The sequence below is a fragment of the Crocodylus porosus genome, unplaced genomic scaffold, assembly GCF_001723895.1.
Source record: "Crocodylus porosus isolate Cpor-Errol unplaced genomic scaffold, CroPor_comp1, whole genome shotgun sequence".
Taxonomy (NCBI): Eukaryota; Metazoa; Chordata; order Crocodylia; family Crocodylidae; genus Crocodylus; species Crocodylus porosus.
Window position 1 is genome coordinate 17,974,546 of NW_017728947.1, and position 20,809 is coordinate 17,995,354.

Genomic DNA, 20,809 nt, shown 5'->3' on the forward strand with positions numbered 1-20,809 from the left:
CAGGGTAGGAGCCAGCACCACTTCCCTAGGAAGTTGGTTCCAGCTCCTAGCTGCCCTAACTGTGAAGTAGTTCTTGTGGATGTCTAATCTAAATCTACCCTCTAATAACTTGTGTCCGTTGTCCTTGTCATGCCAGGGGGTGCTAGGGGAAACAGCGTCTCCCCTAAACCCTTCTGGTCCCCCCTAGTGAGTTTATAGACAGTCACCAGGTCCCCTCTCACCTTCTCTCATGAAGGCTGAACAGGTTTAGGTCTCACAGTCTTTTAATGTAGGGTCTGCCCTGTAATCCCCGGATCATGCAGGTGGCCCTCCTCTGGACCCTCTCAATGTTGTCCACATGCCTCCTGAAGTGGGGCGCACAGAACTGGACACTGTACTTCAGCTGTGGCCTGACCAGTGTCATGTAGAGTGGGAAGATCACCTCCTTGGCCCTACTTGAGATGCACCTGTGGATGCACAACAAGGTGCGGTTAACCTTGCCAACTGAGACCTCGCATTGTCGGCCCATGTTCATCCTGGAGTCAATAATGACTCCAAGATCCCTGTCTGCCTCTGTGCTCTCAAGAAGGGAGTTTCCCATTCTATAAGTGTGCTGCTGGTTTCTACTGCCTAAGTGCAGCACCCTGCAGAAGGTTAAAGGTTTGTTGATCAGTCTTTGCTGTAATATATTGTACAACAGTGAGCCACAAAGTCACAGGGTTTGGTTCTCAGCCCTGAGCCCCAAATCCAAATTCATTTAATGTTAGCTGGGTTAAGGTTTCAAAGAGAAATGAGGATACTACTGTAATAAGAGAAAATAACTGCAAAGGAACTTCTGTGGAAAATGAAGATGGCATGTTTTATGCTATAAGCAAATTAAAGTTACAACCAGCTGTGCAAGATAACAGAAATATCTATAGGTGTATAATGTATCACAAATCATTGCTAGACAATTTACTTCTCAGTGCTACCTTGACTTTCTCAGGTAACCAGTCCTTCAACATCTTCTCTCTTTCCTATCAGAATGTTGCTGGCTCCACACCACTACAACTACATCTGCTTTCTAGGAAATTGAACCATGCCAACCTTATGCTGTCCTTGTGTTGCAGGGATATGAGGTGTCCTTTGGGAGACAGAGGAGGGAGAGCTGGCCACTCAGTGCCACTCACAGGTGGGGATGGCTTGCTGACTTGCCTGTCAGAAGCAGATGGAGGAGTACACAGAAGTCAGTTCTATGAGAAGGGGTTGAAATTTGGTGCCAACACTGACACCTTTTACTATCAGAGCTGTTTGGGATGTACTAAAGCTCTTCAGAGGGTTAACCTCAAATGAAATACACTGCCAGTTAAGATTTGAAACTCAGACTACTTTCATCTGGAGTGTTAATAAAAAAAACAGAAAAAAAAAAAAGGCAAAGGCAAAGTCCAGCTAAGCTAGAATGGCTGGGGCACACAAGTTTCTGTGAGTTGTGGCCAGTATCATGGAGACGTTTGGTTCCCCAGCCCAAATAACAACATACCAATTTATGGATAGGCATCCTAGAATCACATTAGTGCTCTTTTCATAGATGCATCACATTGAAAGTTCATAGTCATCTTACACATGGCCAGTACACCCTGATCCTTCTTCTCTGTTGCCTCCAAATAATGACCCCCGAGCTAATAACAAAGTTCTTGTTATTAGTCCTATGGGGCATGGCCTCACACTTCATACTACTCCTATTACTCAAGGTCATCTATTTTTTTTCTTATATAATAATTCAGTCCTTTACAGTGTTGGCAGCAGCAAATGCCTAAATCATGGGCACTTGGTCTTGTACCAAGGTCACTTGGAAAATATTAAACAGGAGTGCCCATAAGACAATCCCCAAGGAGCACGCTAGAAACTTCTCTCCATCTGGAAAACTGTTCTTTTACTATAGCTAGCAAACTGTAATCTATCCTTTAGCCTACTTCTTTGCTACTTTACTATTCCAGTATTAATCCCCCTCTTTTTTTTCTTAAAGCAACATTGGGGAAAGTAATAATATAAACTTAGGAACTGCCCAAAGATTTCCAGTTGCATTCTGACTTTGTTATGCAAGGCACCATAGGTAGGTATGATTATCACAGAATATGAGTCCAAGAAGGAAACATTTTTTAACAAACGATTGTATAGAAGGAAGGATAAGAACAACAAGATGGCACAACTGACCAGTGACCATGGTGCTGTGAGCCTATAGCATAGCTGGTGATTTCAGATAGATTACAAGACCATACCAGTCTCCTATAAATCTTCTCTATGTGTATTATTATTATACAATTATAGTTATAATTATACTCTTCCACTCATCCATGAATAGAACAGATTTTTCTGCAGAAAAAAAAGATATAACCTTACTACATAGAATCTCATTTCCCATATAATAGGAATCTTTTTCAGTATGCTCTTAATCAGGCTCCTTGGTAATCAGACCAAGTCACAGACCAAGAATCAAGTATTGCTATGTATGAACTTTTCCTTCAGTTTCTCAACTTTACACTTGCAGTCTATAATTAGGCATGCAACTTAGTTACCACTAGATGGCACTTATGAGCACATTTGAAACTTTGTTTTCTTCTAACCCTCATTGAATACCTTTGTGAGGGTGGATTTTGTGTTTTATTTTTTTATTAAATGGTTCTTTCAGTTCCTAAATAATAGAACTGTAATTACTGTATGAATACTGTCTGTACATGAAATTGTTCATTCACCTTCATAAGTTCTTTACTTTGTAACTACAATTCCTTAAGCCAGTGTTTCCCAACCTTTGCCAGCCCAAGGCAAACTTACATTAAAAACAATTTTCTGTGGCACACCTGTTAAGGCATTCCCCATCCTCATACCTGTTGGAGCTCATTGTAGCTCATTGCCATGGCAAATTCTGCAGCACACCTGTTCAGTTCTGATGGCACAATTTTGTGCTGTGGCACACTGGTTGGGGAATGCTTCCTTAGGTAATAATACATCTTGTTTTTAAGAATTGAAAAACATAACAAAATTAATATATTTATTTCCTATTTAAAAAAAACAACAAGATTTGACATATAATTTCAAACCTAGCCCCATGGAATTAAGGGGAGCAACAGCAGCTTCTTGTTAAAACAGCACCCCCGTATATTAAGAATTGGGAGGCTTAATAATGTTGATAAACATGGTGGAGTAGCAGGATGTCTAAGATGGATCCTGTCAGCATCTAAGGATTAGAAAACAAATAGTGAGGTCCTGATTTGAGAGGTTCTGGCCAGACTTGTTATGCAACAAACAATTTAGTTTGCATTATCTGTTCTTTGGAGGTAGGCAGGGGGTTTGACGTTTCTCAGAGTAAATTAAATGTGTTCGGGCAGTAACTTTTATGCTCTCTGAACCTGCTAATTCCATCCAGTTGCTCGAGTCATGCTTCTTTCTTTCCCCAAATCTACCCCTTCCTGCCCTGATACTATTAGCAGGAATGTATGAGGCAAATGGCTAAGGCAGACTAACTTCCAGCCACACGTGAGTTCTGACAAGTGTGATGTCTCTTTCATTTGAGCACACGCTTTAGCAGCACCTTCCACCCCATGTTTTTTTGGGAGGCAGGACAAGATTTCTAGTGAAGAGCCTCCCCTCCTCCACAAAACAACGGGAGGCTGCCAGCCTCAGCCATTTCAAGGGGGTAGACCAAGCTGCAGAAGGCCCCAAAGTCTATTTCTTAGTGACTGTTAACTGAGCCTCTGCAGATGTGACAACCAGCCTGATCAGCAAAGTAAAGTAAACAATCAACTGTCCAGGTAAACCAGTAATAAGATCCAGTTAAACTGTGCACAAGGTCTGAAAGGTGACACTATAAAAGAAGGTATTAAATTAGATAATCCAAATATACTGCATCATAACTTTAGCTTTCAAATGTTCCTAGCAGTGATTAATGAAACAAGATGTATTTGATCAGTGGTGCCCAACTGACCTGGCTTGCGGGCTGCATCTGGTACATGAGGCCAGCGTACAGGCTGGATTTAATGCACAGAGCCATGCCATCTGATCTGCAGGGCTTCCCAATAGCCCAAAAATGTATCAGCAGAACAAACAGTGGCAGCAGTAATTGCTGTGGCCCCATGGGCCTTATGACACAGCTCCATGGACAGTATCTTGGTCATGCCTGTATTAGACAGTTCTGTTATAAAAGATATATTTGTGTGGTGGCCACCTATAAGTTTATCAGGGCTGCTCATCAGGATCTGGAGGAACTTCTGTTCACCAGAGTGTCCCAAGGGATGACAAGATCAAATGGTCACAAACTCTGCCGCAACCGATTCAGGCTGGATATAAGGAAGAACTTCTTTACTTGTTTGTGTGATCCATGCCCACATCTTTATTCTCTGGTGGGGAGAAAGCAAGAGTCTGACAGGGGAAGAAAGATGCAGTATAGGCAACTCTCGTGATTTTTGTTGTTCTTAAAAAGTCTATGCTTTGGGAATGTGAAAAACTTAGCCTTTTCTTTTATCTATCTATATCTAGATCGATATCTATAGATAGCTAGAGATAGAAAAACTTAGCTCTTTCTATGTGAAGAATTTAGCTCTTTCTTTTATATCTATATCTATATAGACATATAGATATCTATATAGATATATAGCTATAGATAGCTATCTATATATCTATATATAGCTACAAAACAAAGGGAGGCTGCCATGTCTATGTCTATATAGATATTTATAAATGTATATAGATATTTATAAAGGTATATAGCTATCTATATGTCTAGTTATATCGATACATATAGATATCTATATAGATATATATAAAAGAAAGAGCTGTTTTTCACATATACAAGAAAAAGCTCAGTTTTTCTCTATCTATATATCTGTATCTACATATCTACATCGATATATCGATATATATCAATGTCTGTATCTATATATTGATATATAGATACATCTATATCTATCTATCTATCTATTGATCTAAATGGCATATATAGGAGAAAGAGCTAAGTTTTTCATATTCCAGAAGCAGAGCCTTTAAGAACAACACCAAAAATCATGAGAGTTGACAACACTGAAGATGGTACATTAGGAAGGCCAGTTTCTTCCTAGGCTGGCTACACCTTGAGAAGGGAAAGTAATTTTTCCTTGGGAAAACCTGAAGTGTTTGGGAACAGGTGAGGCTGGGGGCAGACCACAGCAGACACCTGAGAGGGAGCACCAACAGGCAGCAGCCTGGGAGTCTGGCAGGGGCGGCCTGTGGCCCCGGGCCGGAGGTTCCGTGGCAGTTGGAGATGGAGAAAACAAGACGTTGTCAGTTGGGAGCCGCCCGCCAGAGTGTGGCAGGCAGAAGCTACAAGAATATACACAACGCGCCCCTGACCTGTGTGCGCCTGAGTCACCTCCGGGGCAAACTGCTCATGTTGGAACCCAGGCAGCTGAGTAAGCACTCGCTGCTTCTTCTTGCCCCCGCAATACGGGCCTGCAAACCTACAGACGGGACCCAGGAGGAGAGTGGAGAAGGGAGCGATTGACATCTCTCTGAGACAGACACTGCAGCCATTTGAGTCACAGGGCTCCCACGTGGCCACAGGAGTTGTGGTGCAGAGTAAAATCACAGGGTGATGTTCCCCAGGGAGCACGATGCCTCCAGTGTGTGCACACATCTGCATCCTCTGGGGATCCTGCACAGCATGACTGGACCCTGCACAGGGGATAAGCATTGGGCGAGCTTGCCAGTTGTGTTTTTAACAAGAGGGTTGCCTTGAATGCTAGCTAAGCTTTAGTTAGTATGGTCACTGCTGTCCTAAAGGACTAAGTGATATGGGAGCCCCAGTGCCAAACCAGCATTAATCAAGGCCTGATGCCCTTTAGGCAGCACAGTGCCAGCTGCCCTAGGGGTAGCAGAAGAGATACAAAAGTGTCTTATTGCTCTTTAGGGCTGCGACTCTCACAGGCTTTCCCCCTTCCCAGCCCTATGTGCTCTCTGTAGATGTCTTGCCTCTTGCTGTGCAGTGAAAGAAGAATTACATTACTGTCTTTGAAGGCTTGGATTCTCAAAGGAAGGGTAGACAGAACTGGTTCAAAAAGGTTTGGAGGATTTTAGGAATGGAAAAAATAACAATGAAAACTAACATGTTTCTATTGACAAGTTTGACTTTTTGGTGCAATATCTAAAAGTGACATATTTTCCTGAGGCTGTGCCATTTCATGAGAGTTGCATTTGGGTTCCAGTGCTTCCGTTCTCTCCTATCAGGCTCCTGGGGGGTTACCCATACCAAGGAGTGCCACAGCCTCCCCTCATGGTGAGGGAAAATTGCAGGTATTGACTGGAGAGCCCAGTCCATAGAAAGAAACAGGGAGATGAAAACCAACCTTCAATTCCTATGAGATACTGCGGGTGGGACATCTGAGCAGAAGTATTTTGGTTTTTGGCTAAAAGGCGTGGGGTTCAGGTTGCTCGCTTTCTGCAGAAAATCTGGATTTTTCATGTTAAACCACTTCTCAAAAAGACACATTGCATGAAAAGGTCTCATTGAAAACCTCATTCCCACTGAAAACTAGGGCCAATTAGAAATTCCCTATCAAAATTAGAACATTTGGCAGCCGACCCTGCATTGCGTTTTCTGTGCTGCCAACTAGTAAGCATTGCAAAATCATAGAAAGCCCCCCGGATAATGAGATCTCTGGCAAAATGGTGAGATCGCAGGAAAAATGTGTGTAAAAAGTGTTATTTTGCTTGTCTTCTAGCTTTTGAACCTAAAGTATACACGTCTGTCACATTTTCAAGTTTTTCTTCACAACCTTGATAACTAGAAAGTTACTTTTAAAAAAGGAAGCAACAGAGATTTCTCGAGTCTGAGAGCCAAGGCTTAAAGAAGAATAGAAGACAAATGGACATTTATACAAATGCTTTGTGGGGGGTGGCTCTCAAATCTGCTCTAGGGTCTGCCCCAGAGGGTCTTGTGTATCAGCATCCCCACACTTAAAAATGGTGAGGGGGGCACATTAACTAAAGCTTGTTAAACAAGTGTTAGTTAAAGTGGCCCTTCTGCCATTATTAAGCATGGGCACACTGACACACAAGAAGCTGGAGTCTGCTGGAGCACAGTAATTACCACACTCCAGCCAACTGGATTAATTGAGTCTCCTCCAACGTGCTGTAATTACAGCATGTCAGAGCAGCCCCACTGCTCATGTATAGGCGCCCGAGGATAAAATTCTTTGCCCCATTTGAAAATCTTATCCTATAGACCTACAGATTTAGAGTGTTTTCTTCAGTTTAATAAACACAGCCCTTTTAATCTTTGTGATTTCTGTGTATATATATATATATATATATAGCTTGATGCCCAGCAGGTTTCAACCTGTGGTCTGCAAAAGATGACTATGATCAATCAAAAGTATGTGAGTACCCACACTTCTAGTTCAAAGGGGTCTGCACCTCCATTTGAAATTTCCAAAGGGGTCTGCACCTCCCTTGAAAATTTTTTAGGAGTTCACAAATGAAGAAAGGTAGAAAACCATTGGACTAGAGAAAGACATGGGCAGTAACAACTGTCATGGGAGGTTTCAGTAGCGCTCTCCTGAATTCTCCCTTGACAATGCTGCCTGTTAAATGCAAGATATTCTCTATAACTACAGCAGTTTTCGGCATTTCCCTCTTGTACCTTTTTCGGAATCCCATGGTGAACAGATTCTAATGAAGGATTTTCCACACAGTCTAGCAGAAAGAACAATGCTACAGACCCACAGCTTTTCCTCTTCTTTGCTGTCCCCTGAGAAGAAACTTTTGGATCTCAGCGTCTCTGATCTTAGAGGCAGAAGGAACAATCCACATTAGTCCCTGCAATGGTCAAAAAAATCAACCATAGTGAGTTTCAAGTTTGAATTTGCAAGTTTGAATTTGCAAGTTTGAATTTGACCCATTGTTTTCCATAGAATTACACTCATATATATGGGGACAAAATTAAGTCCTTATCTTGTGCTAATTTAATGGATTTTTTTGTGTACAGGGATAAAAAAATAAGAATTCATTATAATTCTATTTTCTGCTGAGAAAACGAGATACGGAGATACATATTGTGTCATGTGTATATCTGGGATCCTCTGGAAAGCCAGTCTGAGGGAGAAAGGAGTCCAGGAGAGCTGGTTGTATTTTAAAGAAACCTTACTGAGGGCAAAGGAGCAAACCATCCTGACATGCAGGAAGAATAGCAAATGTGACAAGCAACCAGCTTGGCTTAGTAGACAACTCTTCAGTAAGCTTAAACCCAGAAAGGAAGCTTACAAGAAGTGGAAGCTTGGAGAAGCAACTGGGGAGGAATATAAGAATATTTCTTGGATGTGCAGGCATGACATTAGGAAGTCAAACCACAATTGAAGTTGCAACTAGCAAGGGGTGTGAGGTAACAAGAAGGGTTTCTATAAGTTGCCATCAACATCAGGAATGTCAGGGCAAGTGAAAGTCCCTTACTGAATACAGGAGGCATCCCAGTGACAGATGAGGAGGAAAAGGCTGACGTGCTCAATGCCTTTTTTACCTTGGTTTTCACAGGCAAGGTCAGCTCCCAAACTACTGCACCGAGCAGTACAATTTGGGGAGATGGTGAGTAGCCCTCAGTGGTGAAAGAACAGGTTAGGAACTATTTAGAGCTGGACGTGGGGCCAGATGCAATGTATCCAAGGGTGTTGAGGGAGTTGGCTGATGTGATTCCAGAGCTGCTGGCTATTATCTTTGAAAATTCATGGTGATTAGGGATGTCCCAGATGATTGGAAAAGGGCAAATATAGTGCTCAGCTTTAAGAAAGAGAAGAAGGAGGATCCAGGGAACTACAGATTAGTCAGCCTCACCTCAGTCCCCAGAAAAATCATGAAGTATGTCCTCAAGGAATCCATTTCTAAACACTTGGAGGAGAAAATGGTGATTAGGAACAGTCAGGATGGATTCACCAAGGGCAAGTCATGCCCGACCAACCTGATTGCCTTCTATGATGAGGTGACTGGTTGTGGATGTGGGGAAAGCAGTGGACATAATATATGTTGAATTTAGTAAGGTTTATGATATGATCTTCCACAGCGATCTTGCAAGCAAGCTGAGGAAGTGTGGGTTGGATGAATTGACTGTAAGGTGGATAGAAAGCTGGTTGGAGTGTCAGGGTCAATTAATAGTAATCAATGGCTCAGTGTTTAGCTGGCAGCCAGTATTGAGTGGAGTGCCCCAGGGGTTGGTCCTGGGGCCAGTTTTGTTCAATATCTTCATTAATGATCTGGAAGATGGGATGGATTGTACCTTCAGCAAGTTCACAGATGACACCAAGCTGGGGGTATAGTAGACATGCTGGAGGGCAAGGCTAGGATTCAGAGTAACCAAGACAAATTGGAGGAGTGAGACAAAAGAAATTCTATGTGGTTCAACAAGGACAAGTGCAAAGTCTGGCACTTAGGACAGAAGAATCCCATGCACTGCTACACGTTGGGGGCTGACTGGCTGAGCAGTAACTCTGCAGAAAAGGACCTGAAGATTACAGTGGACAGTAAGCTGGATGTGAGTCAGCAGTATGCCCTTGTTGCCAAGAAGGCTAACAGCATACTGGGCTGAATTAGTAGGAGCATTGCCAGCAGTTCAAGGGAAGTAATTATTCTGCTCTATTTTGCACTGGTGAGGCCACATCTGGAGTACTGTGTTCAGTTTTGGACTCACCACTATAGAAAGGATATGGACAAGTTGGAGAGAGTCCAATGGAGAGCAACAAAAATGATTCAAGGGCTGGGGCAAATGACTTATGAGGAGAGGCTGAGGAAACTGGGTTTATTAAGTCAGCAGAAGAGAAGACTGCAAAGGGATTTGATAGCAGCCTATCTGAAGGGTGGTTCCAAAGAAGCTAGACTGTTCTCAGTGTGAAAGATGACAGAACAAGGAGCAATGGTCTCAAGTTGCAGCAAGGGAGGTTTATGCTGGATATTTGGAAAAATATTTTCACTAGGAGGGTGGTGAAACACTGGAACAGGTTACCTAGAAGTGATAGAATCTCCATCCTTGAAGGCTTTTAAGGCCCGGGTTGACAACGCCCTGGCTGGAATGATCTAGTTGGAGATGGTCCTGCTTTGAGCAGGGGGTTGGACTAGATGACTTCCTGAGGTCCCTTCCAACCCTAATTTTCTACGATTCTATGTTATATGTTCTGAATCTTGCTATCTTATGTTATTGACTTGCATGTGATTTGTATTTAAAGGGGACCCAAGAGGAAAAACTACAATGAAAACCAAGAAGCTACAGAAGGCACTTGCTTGGTATTGGAGAACCTTTCCTAGAATATTTTTGTTCCTTGTGATTATCATCGCTCTGTTTTCCATTATTTGGAATAAAAACCAAGAAGAATGTAGCTGCTTTAAAATGGTAAACTCTGGTTTAATTACATTTGCTAGGTAACTATTAAGGGATGACACATGCATTTATTTCAAACAGAAGTATTAGTTATGAGAACACACACAAAAAACTAAATTCTCCAATTACAAAAGTTTTACAAGCAAACCCATTAAGTTTTTCAGTGATAAAAAAACTATTTTTCAGCAGTTATAACAATATGCAGCTCTTTAATGACAGCAGTGACCTGCAGTAGTCATGCTTTAAATGAAAAAAATCTTTTTCCTCTAGAGGAAGAGAGCCAAGGTAATGCTTCTCATACATATTCTTATCAGTGAACTTTGTTGCACAGCTAATGGAGCTCACATTTGCTTTTATAATCATTATTCCTTAAACAATATGAAAAGTTGGACTGATAGTTCTTTTAGCTTCATAATTTTTTATAAAACTGTGCTTCGCATATTTTTTGGATTCTCAGCCCCTTGAGTCCTGATGCAGTGGAGTGCCTTGAGAATTTTTCTGAGCATGTGTGAGAGGTAGGATGGGGAAGGAAAATTAGGTTACTTACCAATAATAAGGATTAATTAGTTAATGTTTGTAAAGCTCTTTGAAGATGAAAAGTATTATGAGGGCTAAATACTATTAAGTAATTGAAGTTCTTTGACTGACTTTTAGTTGATAGGATAATAGTGGGGGGAGGGACCTGTGTTGCTTGGTTTAACTCTTGTCTTGCTTGACTGTGCGCAGTGTTTTTTGCCAGAACACACCCACAGAGGTGCCTGGCCTAGCCAGTGAATTAGAATTGCTGCTAAGGCCATGGGAACACAAAGGGGCTTGTATTCAGGTCTACTCAGACATGAACCTTTCTAGGTCAAATGAATATCAAAATACATCTCATAGATCATGGGTCAAATTTAGACCCCCCCCCAACTCCCCCACTAAAACTAATTACAGAATTTCTACTGACTTTAACAGGGCTATTTTACCACAAATGTATGGTATCATATATTTGTGAATGTATGAATAATTGCCTGAATAATACCATTCAGTTGCTTCCATGACACTCTTCAGTGAGGGAATTCTGTTTGTGCCACCAAGGCAAAAAAACCAAACAGAGTGGTCAGTCTTCAAACTCAGGGGGGTGGGGGAGGAGATAAGGGGAGTGGGGAGTGAAATGTCAATTTGGACTTCTAACACTAGTATGTTAAGAGAAATATAGCAAATGTGAAAACTTACAGAACATTCAAAGAGGCCATACTGCTTGCAGCTCCTGAGCTTGTTGGTTCAGAAAGGGCTTAAATATTTCAGCATAGCTTTGCATTTTGTCTTGATATAATTTCTCTCTGCAGATGCAATCTGCAAAGTAGTTTCTGAGAGTTAATTAATATTCTTGCGTGACCTGGGGTTCTTATTTTCCTAGCTGAGAATACATTGAAATTATCTGAAGAGTTGCATTGAAACTTTATTTAAGAAAAATAACTCGATTAGCATACGCCATACAATGATTTTTTAATGCATATTATTCTCAGTCTATGAATTTTTGTGAGGAAAAGTTTCCTAACAGCTGGCTCTGAACTCCATTGAAACATGTTATAAATTGTCCTCCTGTGCCATTTCTCGTTGCTGTAGTGTGTACATAAAAAACTAACAATGTCTTGCCTAGAATGACGAATTAGCAGGTTTAGAATGATGGCACAGGCAAATAATGTGTCCACTATGTAAAGGAACAATAATGTCTACATTTTATGCTGTATTTAGTCAATCTCAGATATTAGATAATATCTAATATGTTCTTCATTTTTAAGGAAAAAGCAGGAAAGGAAGGAGCCACTCATTTGGAGGCTATTTGTGAGACACTACAGAATCAGAATTTTACTGTAAAAAGAAGTGTGATGGATCCGTTGCCTATTCCATATGAATATCTCTTAGGCTTTCCTCCTACCAGGAAAAGTGAGCATGAGATGACCTCTGGTCATTCATCTCATCTCTTTATTGCCATATGAGAGCATAAATGTAGATTACTAACATGGATAAATGATAACTGTGATTGTGTAGTTTTGCTAAGAGATTGAACAATGGATTTGTATAGGACGGTTTGGACAGGGATGATCCTACCTCAGGCAGGGGGTTGGACTAGATGACATATGGAAGCCTCTTACAGCTCTGCTTCTCTAGTTTGAGATTTGATTAAGAGACTGAGTAATCTGTGCTCTCCTGAAACATCCTGAACTACAGGAGAGGGAGAATGTAATGTCTTTGCATTTCATTCTATTCGTAGTTTCACTCTGCAGAAACTCAGTTCACTGAAGCTATCCAGCAGGATAGCAAAATTACAGCTGTAGGCTTCAATTCAAAATACTGGACATGTGCTTAACTCATAATTTTAGATATGTGACTAATCTAATTGTAGGCTGAAACCTTGCTCAAGAGTTTGACTTACCATTGGCAAAACATAAGGGGCACAACCCAAGGGGCCAGTTCCTATTTAACCCTTCACTCATCTAAGCGCTGCATAATTACAATTCCTCGCACTTACACACAGTTTGGAATTATATTTTTCCATAGGAGGAAATAGAACCACTCTGTGCATATACCCATCAGAGAAGGAGATCCCCCACTCCCGCTTACTTTCTAGCTCAACAGCCTAGTGGCTAGGGAACTAAGGCTCTAGGACCCCCGACCCCAAGGGGTGTTGAGCTGCCAGCTCACTGAGCTACAAAGCCTTTAAACTTATACTCTTCCTTTTGGCCCCATATGTCTATCTCACTTGGCTGCCCCATGAGCCAGCTTCCAAAGATCTGATCACTGGATCAGACTGTATGTCTCATTCATGAACAACAGAGCATTCAGTTTGTGCTACTGTGTGTTCTATAAACAGGGTAACCATATGGGACCATGGGAAATCCAGGACTCTGCCCAGCCCCCGCCCAAGTCAGCGGTGTTGCTATAGGCAGAGGTAGAGGTGGAGTGGCATGGTACACCAGGCAGGAGGGCAGCAATGGTGCCTGCCCGCCTGCGTGCCTGGTGCACCATGCCACTCCACCTCCCTGCTAGACTGCACCCTGTGCCCCTATGATTCCCCCTGCCTTCCAGCCTGGTGCACGTATCCTCTCATCTGGCATGGGGCTGCCTGGCATCACCTTGGCTCCTGGCTGCAGTGCCTGGAAGGAGGCATGGACTGGCGTGCAGGGGGTGCCAGGCTCTGTGCAGACCTGGGCAAAGAGCACCTCTGCAGCCAGCATGGCCAGGCACATGACTCCACCACTCCTCCATGCCCATCCTGCACAGGCAGCACATGCAAGCATGTGGTGTGGCACTGACTATAGTTGGGTGGCCTCTTGCTCCTGCTGCTACTGCTGATTGGCCTGGCCAGGCTGGGGCTGCAGACCCAGGGCAGTGCCCACACCTTCCCCCCAAATACAGGTCCCTTCTAGCAGCACGGTAGGCTCGATGGACTGATGGTGCTCTCATGGCAAGGGTCCAAGCTGCCTTGCTCCAATTTCATTCTGGGACAATACACACACACACACGTGCACATGCACACCAGCATACGCACACCAGCACCCCATCACAGGTGATCCCTGCTCATCCAGGACTTTGGCTTCCATTTTGACCAACTGGCAGGGATGCCAGGACAGCCTATGAAATCTGGAACTGTCCTGGCCAAACCAGGATGTATGGTCACCCTATCTATAATACTACTTAATTATAATGTTTGAGAGAAGTGTGATGGACATTATGTGCATATAGTGGAATAAAAAGTACCTTATTTACTTGATTCTAAGATGAGATTTTTCCCCATTTTCTCCCAACACAGGAAAAACAAAGCCTCACTTTAGAATCAAGTGTTACAGCTGGAAGGTAGGACAAGCAGCTGTTCAGGGAGTCCAGCTGGGGCAGGGACAGCATCAGCACTGTGCAGATTCCTGTTTCCAGCATCTGCTCTGTATCTAGTTCCCCTTCCCCACTCCCCTTGTCTCCCTCACTGGCAGGAAGCCAGGCAGGGAAGGAGAAATCTACACACTGTTGCTGTGGTCTCCAGCCAGCTGTGCTTCCTATAGAGCATCTCCTCACAGCTCCTAGCTGGAGCAGTCTGACTCACCTGCAGTGACCATATGTTCCAGTTCACCCAAGGCAGTCCTGGATTTCAAAGGTTGGTCCTGACCAGTTGGCAAAAATTAAAATGAGAGTCCTGGAATTGTAGGGGTGCAGGGTGCAGTTTGGTGGGGAGGTGGAGCAACATGGTGCTCCAGGTAGCTCCATCTCCCAACTGGACTGTGCCCATGTCCGTGACCACTGGCTTCTGCCACTGCTTGCAGCAGCACTGCTGACTTGGAAGTAGAGGGGGCACTCTGTGTCCCAGGTGTCCTGGATTTCCTTATGGTTACCCTAGCTCTAGCAGGGATGGGGGAGCTCCAGAGCTGATTCTGGCCTGCACTGCAGAAAGCGGCTATGCAGGGAGCCCAGCTCAGCAGTGTGCAGATAATTCCTTTGAGCCAGCTCCCACCCAGCAGGGACAAGAGGTAGAGGGCAGACTGCCTGCTCCCCTGCCCCTACTTTACCCCCTGCTTTCCCACTACCTGTTCTCTACCCTTGCTTTCCTCCTGCCTGCCCCGACTCTGATTTCTCTACTGCTTGCTCCCTGTCACAGCATTCCTTCCACAGCAGTGAGGGGGACAAATTTAAGACAACCGCCCAATTAATTAGATTCTGTACATGGAAGGCTATAACACATTTATAATATTCCATATATAGAATCTAATTCTTGGGGGGGTTGTCTTAAATTCAGTCATCTTGGATTCTGGTAAGTATGGCGTATTTATATTGAATGTGGAATTTGTAACTGGGTAGATACAGGGGTACATGTTTTCTTGAGCAGCTAGAATTTCTAAAAGGAGACATGAGGCCAAAACAGATGAAACAGATAGGGACTATGATTTCCTTAGACCCCATCAGTACATCACCAAGGGAAGAAGAGCTTATAAGAGGGGAAAAAAGGAGCATGTAAATTATTATTTCTGTTTCCACTTTTTGTAGAATACTTGTCCATTGGAATCTCCTCCGTACAAGAGAAGAATAGAAAATACCTACTGAAGACAATTGAATCCATTTTTAAACGTTCCAGCCCAATGGATTTAAAGGAGATGGTCCTAGTTGTCTACTTGGCAAATAATCATTTTTATCTAAATAAGAAAACAGCCACAGATATTAAAGATGAATTTACCTCGTATATTGAGTCTGGAAACCTTCTTGTTATATACAGTTCATTAGCCAGTTACCCATCTTTAGAAGGCCTGAAAAGAAGCTTCTTTGATAAAGAGAAAAAAATTCAGGCCAAGTCAAAACAGAATGTAGACTATGCTTATTTAGTTAACTTCTGTGCCAGTCTTTCTCACTATTATTTGATGTTGGAAGATGATGTGATTTGTGCCAATGGTTTCTTTTCAGTAATACGACAATACATAGAAGATAAAAATGAGCCTTGGACTACAGTAGCCTTTTCCAAGCTGGGCTATATAGGAAAACTCTATCACAATGAAGACCTTCCCAAACTGGCACGATTCCTGTTGATGTTTTATTCTGAGATGCCTTCTGACTGGCTCTTGGAACTTTTCTACCAGTCCAAAGCTCAGAAAAAAATGATTACCTTCACGCCTTCTCTTTTTCAGCATATTGGTAGAATTTCTTCGTTTCACAATGTAGAAAATATATTTAAAGATTCAGAGTTCCATGAAGATTTTGGAGATTTTGGAGACTTCATTGATGCTTCCTGTTACACAGACATAGCAGTATTTCAAGATTACCTGGCTCAAGAAGTATGCCCACCTGGAAGAGGCTTCTTCTGGGGGAAGAATGTAACAACAGGGAAAACTTTCACAATGATTTTTCAAACACCTATCATTCCTCTGAGGATTCAGATTTATACAGGATCAACTAAATATCCTCAGGACATTCTTCATTCTGGTTATGTAGAAATGGGTAAACTGAAAACAGAAGAAAATGGTACTGTAACATGCAAGTATTTCAGAAAAGTAGGAGATTTTCACATTGGACAGTTTGAAATGGACAACTATGAGGCTTTGTCGGAGCAGATTGACTGCCTTAGAATACAAGTAACAGGTACACAAAAGGAATGGCTAAGAATAAGAAAAATAAATATTTGGGTTAAGAAGGATTAATTATGGGTTAAGATTTGGATTCTCTACACAAATTTGAATTTGCCACTTATGCTCAAATATGTTGTGAAGGAATCCATATTTTATTTTACTGTACAAAAATCCCAGAGTTATATGACAAAAGCAACTGTTTCACCAATACACAAACAAAGCCAGATCTGAGAGGCATTTCTGGCTAAAACACACTGTTATGCAATTTATTAAACTTTTTTCTCCGTAATGTAATTGTTTCTATGAAAGCTGATTGGTAGTAGAAGTCAGTTATGCACCCACCCTTAAGCATGCCTGATCCTCAGATGTACTCAGCTGCTCATCTGCATCCATGTCCATCATTTGTATAAAAACAAATACTACTCAGCTGCTTCCTAACCTTATAGGTACTTAAGTTTTCACCCAGAATTTGCAAAGCCACTTAAGTACTGGTGCTGCCCCATAATTATAAGCTGACAGCTGGAGGTCTGGATGCAGGTCACTGACAGAAGAAGCAGCACACTCCCATGAATAGTGCTGTCCATCCCCTGAGGGTTAGGGCGCACTTTCTCTACCCATTTGTTCCTGCACCAACACTTCTTTGTTATTTAATAGGTTTTTTTTCCTCCATTGTGTTTACCTTCTAATTCATGTCAAAAGTTGCAGACAGAAGCAGTGGCGGATTTACGGATAGTGGGGCCCTGTGATCCAAGCAGGGAGTGGTGCCCTGTCTCCCACCTGACAGCGCGTCTGTGGGGGAATTACCACAGCACACTGGCTGTGGGGAGGGGCGGTGCCCAGAATTTCTGGCCAGAACTCCTGAAGAAGCCCACAACCTGTTGAGCAGAAAGGAGGGCCACAAACCAAACATGGGCAGCTCTCTGGCCAGGGGCTGCACCCCCCGTCCAAGCTGTGGTGGCAGTGGTGGTGGTGGGGCCCCCTCTCATTGGGGGCCCCATGCCACCGCATAGTTTGTTTCACAGTAAATCTGCCACTGGTTAGAAGTTACAATTTGCACCTGATCTGGCCCCTGAAAGTGCTTTGCAGCCATGACCAAACACAAATGTGCAGCTGTGGAGCACTTTAAAGGGTCCTGATCCTGCAAAAATCTGAACCCTCACTGCATGAGTGTTCAGCTAAAGATGCTCTACGCTGGAGCACCTTTAGTAACTTATGTCTGCATGCACCAGAAACAGGGCTGGGCTGACACAGCTCAGCCCTGCTTCTGGCACTGTCTTCAGAATGGAAGGGTGGAAAGGGAGCACAGGGACATGGGTGACTGATGTCTCCCAAATCTAGAGGAGCAGATCATTGACTGGGGGGGTGGTCCCTAGGGGCTGATCTCTGAGCTCGAAATCACCAGCAGTGAAACCAGAAGTGTACTTCTGCTGGCATATCCAGTTTCATGGCTGGTATTTCCAGGGGGTGCATGGCCAATCTCAAGGGGTGCATGTGTACCTGTGTGCACCCACTACATGTTGCAAATGCACAGGGAACTTCAATTGGGGTTTTTTCAACTGGTGTTGGAGAATGGGGTGGGTGGACTGGAGCATCCCCAAGGTAGGAGGACTCCAATTCACCCACCCCACCCTCCAGCACTGGCTGGGGAACCCCCAGAATGAGCTCCTTCCTATCCCTTTCCCCTGCCCCATTCTGAAAACAGCACCAGGGTTGAGAGGGGGTAGGGGGCATTGCTAGGGGAGAATGGTTGCAGGCTCACAGCTGCTCTTATAGGCAGCAGAAGGCTTCGGCTAATGGGGCTTAGCCCTTGCAGACACAGGGCAGTGGTGGTAGTGCAGAGGGCTGCAGGGCAGTCTGGGTGTAGGCTCTGGGCAGTGGCAGCAGGGGACACATACAAACACAGACATGTGGCTACAGCCTGCACACAGCCAGGATTGCAGCCTGACCACTTGTGGAGCACTGACCACAACAGCAGGCAAATTTGTGAAGGCGAAGGGGTCTGAAGGGAGCAGATCAAGGCCCCCACAGTGAGGGACGGACTGGGGCAGAGACAGGGGCAGGGGTGAATGGGTCCCTGGGGTGGGTTGTGGGATGGTTGGTGCCTGGGCCACTTGTCCAAGGGTGCGGGGTGCTCCTGTTGCTGCATTGTACCCTGGGGAAGGAATGGGGGGCATGTACTCATTGGATATGTGCACGGAGTGCCTGCTGCACACTGAGCTCTAAGCCCTACTGCCTCTGCCTCAGGAGCTGTATGATGCTATGTGCCTGCTGCCACCGGGCAGGCAAGGGATGTGGCACAGCTCGGTGTGGCAGGCACATGGCATCATGCAGGTTATGAGGCAGCAGCAGTGGGGCACAGAGCCCAGTGCCCAGCAGGCAACCTGCCTCCACCCCATGCACAAATCTGGGGGCCACATGCCCCCCATGCCTTCCCCAGGATGTGTGCAGTGGTGCGAGTCCCACCTCCCCCCACACCTGTGGACAAGCCATTCAGACTTTGACTGTCCCACAACTGAACCCATAGCCCCATTCACCCCTGTCCCTGCCTATGCATCACTTCTGTCCTCCCATACCCCTTCCCTCTCCCCCAGCCCCTTCCCCTCCACAGTCTTACCTGCTGGGTGGTGTGTGTCTGTGTCTGTATCTGTGTGTATTCAGCACACCCACCCCAAATATTTTCTCTCTCCACCTATGGCTGCTCTAAACTGTAGCTTGATCTTCCAACCCCCAGGACTCAGCAGGAAATGTCTGCTGGGTCTGGTGGATAGTTGTAACACATGGTGCTTCCTGAAAGCATCATGAGTTACAACAGGGAGCTGTTGTTCTGTCTGTACCTCAAGTGCAAGCCTGTTCCTTTTTTTGCCATGCTAACTAAGTTAAGTTCATTTAATCTACTTTTTTCAATGCATATATTTACAGTCTCTAACTTCTCATCACCATTGCCTTTCTTTAAATATATATGTGTATCTATTTCCACTACTTTATTATTTTTCTCTGTTCAAGAAGCACTTACAATAGGCTAGATAGTGTCTATGTCTACACCAGAAGTTAATCCCCAGACAGGAATTTATAGCCCACACATATTTACTCCTTTCTTTTAAGGACTGGAGGGGAAGCTGCTTAATGTCTGGATGTGTTCAGGGATTTCTCTCCATTAAAATACAACAGCATTTCAATGATGGTTATTTTCCCCACTCTTCCCTTACACCAGTGATTCTCAACCATGATGCTGTGATACCGTGAGGTACATTGCCTTGAAATCCTTTCAAGGCTGCTGTGGGGTGTCACATAGTGTTAACTATGTTAGATGTACAAATGTGAGTCACATGATAAACCCAGAGATTTCAGATAGGAATCCATAGTGTTAAAACACATTCTGGTCTTATGGGTGCTTGTAGACGAGTGGACAGACTGCTTTGACACACTGTAATTACAGAGCATCAGAGCAGACTCAGTTACTTAGCATGCCTCCAGCAGCCTCTGTGTCTCATGTATCAGTGTCCCTGCACTTCAAAATGGCAGCTGCGGCACTTTAGCTAAAGCTCGTCAAACACTTGTAATTAAAGTGATGCTGTAGGCTCTTTAATGGATTCATCTAATTAAAATACCCGCTCAGCCCTGGAGCATGTGTAAAAACACTCTATAAGGTCTTTGCAATGGAAGTACTGCTCTATTATTTTTCTGTAGCCAAAGAAACACCCAAGTGGAAACTCAGAGCTGGTATTTTCCGCAGTGTGTTGAAACTAAAAATATTGAAAATGGATGCATTATGTACTACAGTGATACAGTAGAGGGCAGCAGAGCTTCATTATCTGTCTCTTACAAACTGACCAGAAGCTAGCTACCATATTTATAAAATCAAGCTAACAAAAAATAGATAGCTAATTAAAATACTATTACTTGGAAGAGTAACTGCATTATTATAGCAGCTAGTGCTTTACCCTATTACTCTTTGCTATCAAAAGTTGGTGTAGTACATGTTTACTATAAAAATTCAATCTAGCAGAGTAAAGTAGGTTTGTAGATGTAAGAGATCCAAAAACTTTAATGTGTGGTTGATATCAGATTCACAACTTGGGGCCTTTATTTGAAAAACTTAACATTTTTCTATATTTGACATGCTGCTTTTAACTGGGCATGTCAGATGCTTTAAATTGTTACTTTACAGGGGTAGATTTAATGTGTTAATTAAGGAATAGTATTTCCATTTTAGGAAACTGAGTTACAACAGTTTAAATGACTTTTTTCGACCACGGAGCCAATTTCCCAGCCAGCAGATCATGGTGGACCCAAGGCCACAATTGGCCAGTTTTGTCAAAAGGTGATCATGGGATACCAGATCGAAGGCTTTTTTGAAGTCAAGATATATGACATCAAT

At 43.5% G+C, this 20,809-nt stretch overlaps 1 protein-coding gene across 1 annotated transcript; it reads left to right on the forward strand.

Annotated features, from left to right (window-relative positions):
* The first annotated feature begins 5,250 nt into the window (after positions 1 to 5,250).
* Positions 5,251 to 16,659, forward strand: LOC109320931 (alpha-1,3-mannosyl-glycoprotein 4-beta-N-acetylglucosaminyltransferase C-like). The gene is made up of 4 exons (XM_019551226.1): positions 5,251 to 5,399; positions 10,194 to 10,357; positions 12,130 to 12,274; positions 15,362 to 16,659. Exons 1-4 carry the CDS (start codon positions 5,252 to 5,254, stop codon positions 16,501 to 16,503), a joined length of 1,599 nt encoding a protein of 532 aa, XP_019406771.1. The 5' UTR covers position 5,251; the 3' UTR covers positions 16,504 to 16,659.
* The last annotated feature ends 4,150 nt before the right edge of the window (positions 16,660 to 20,809 follow it).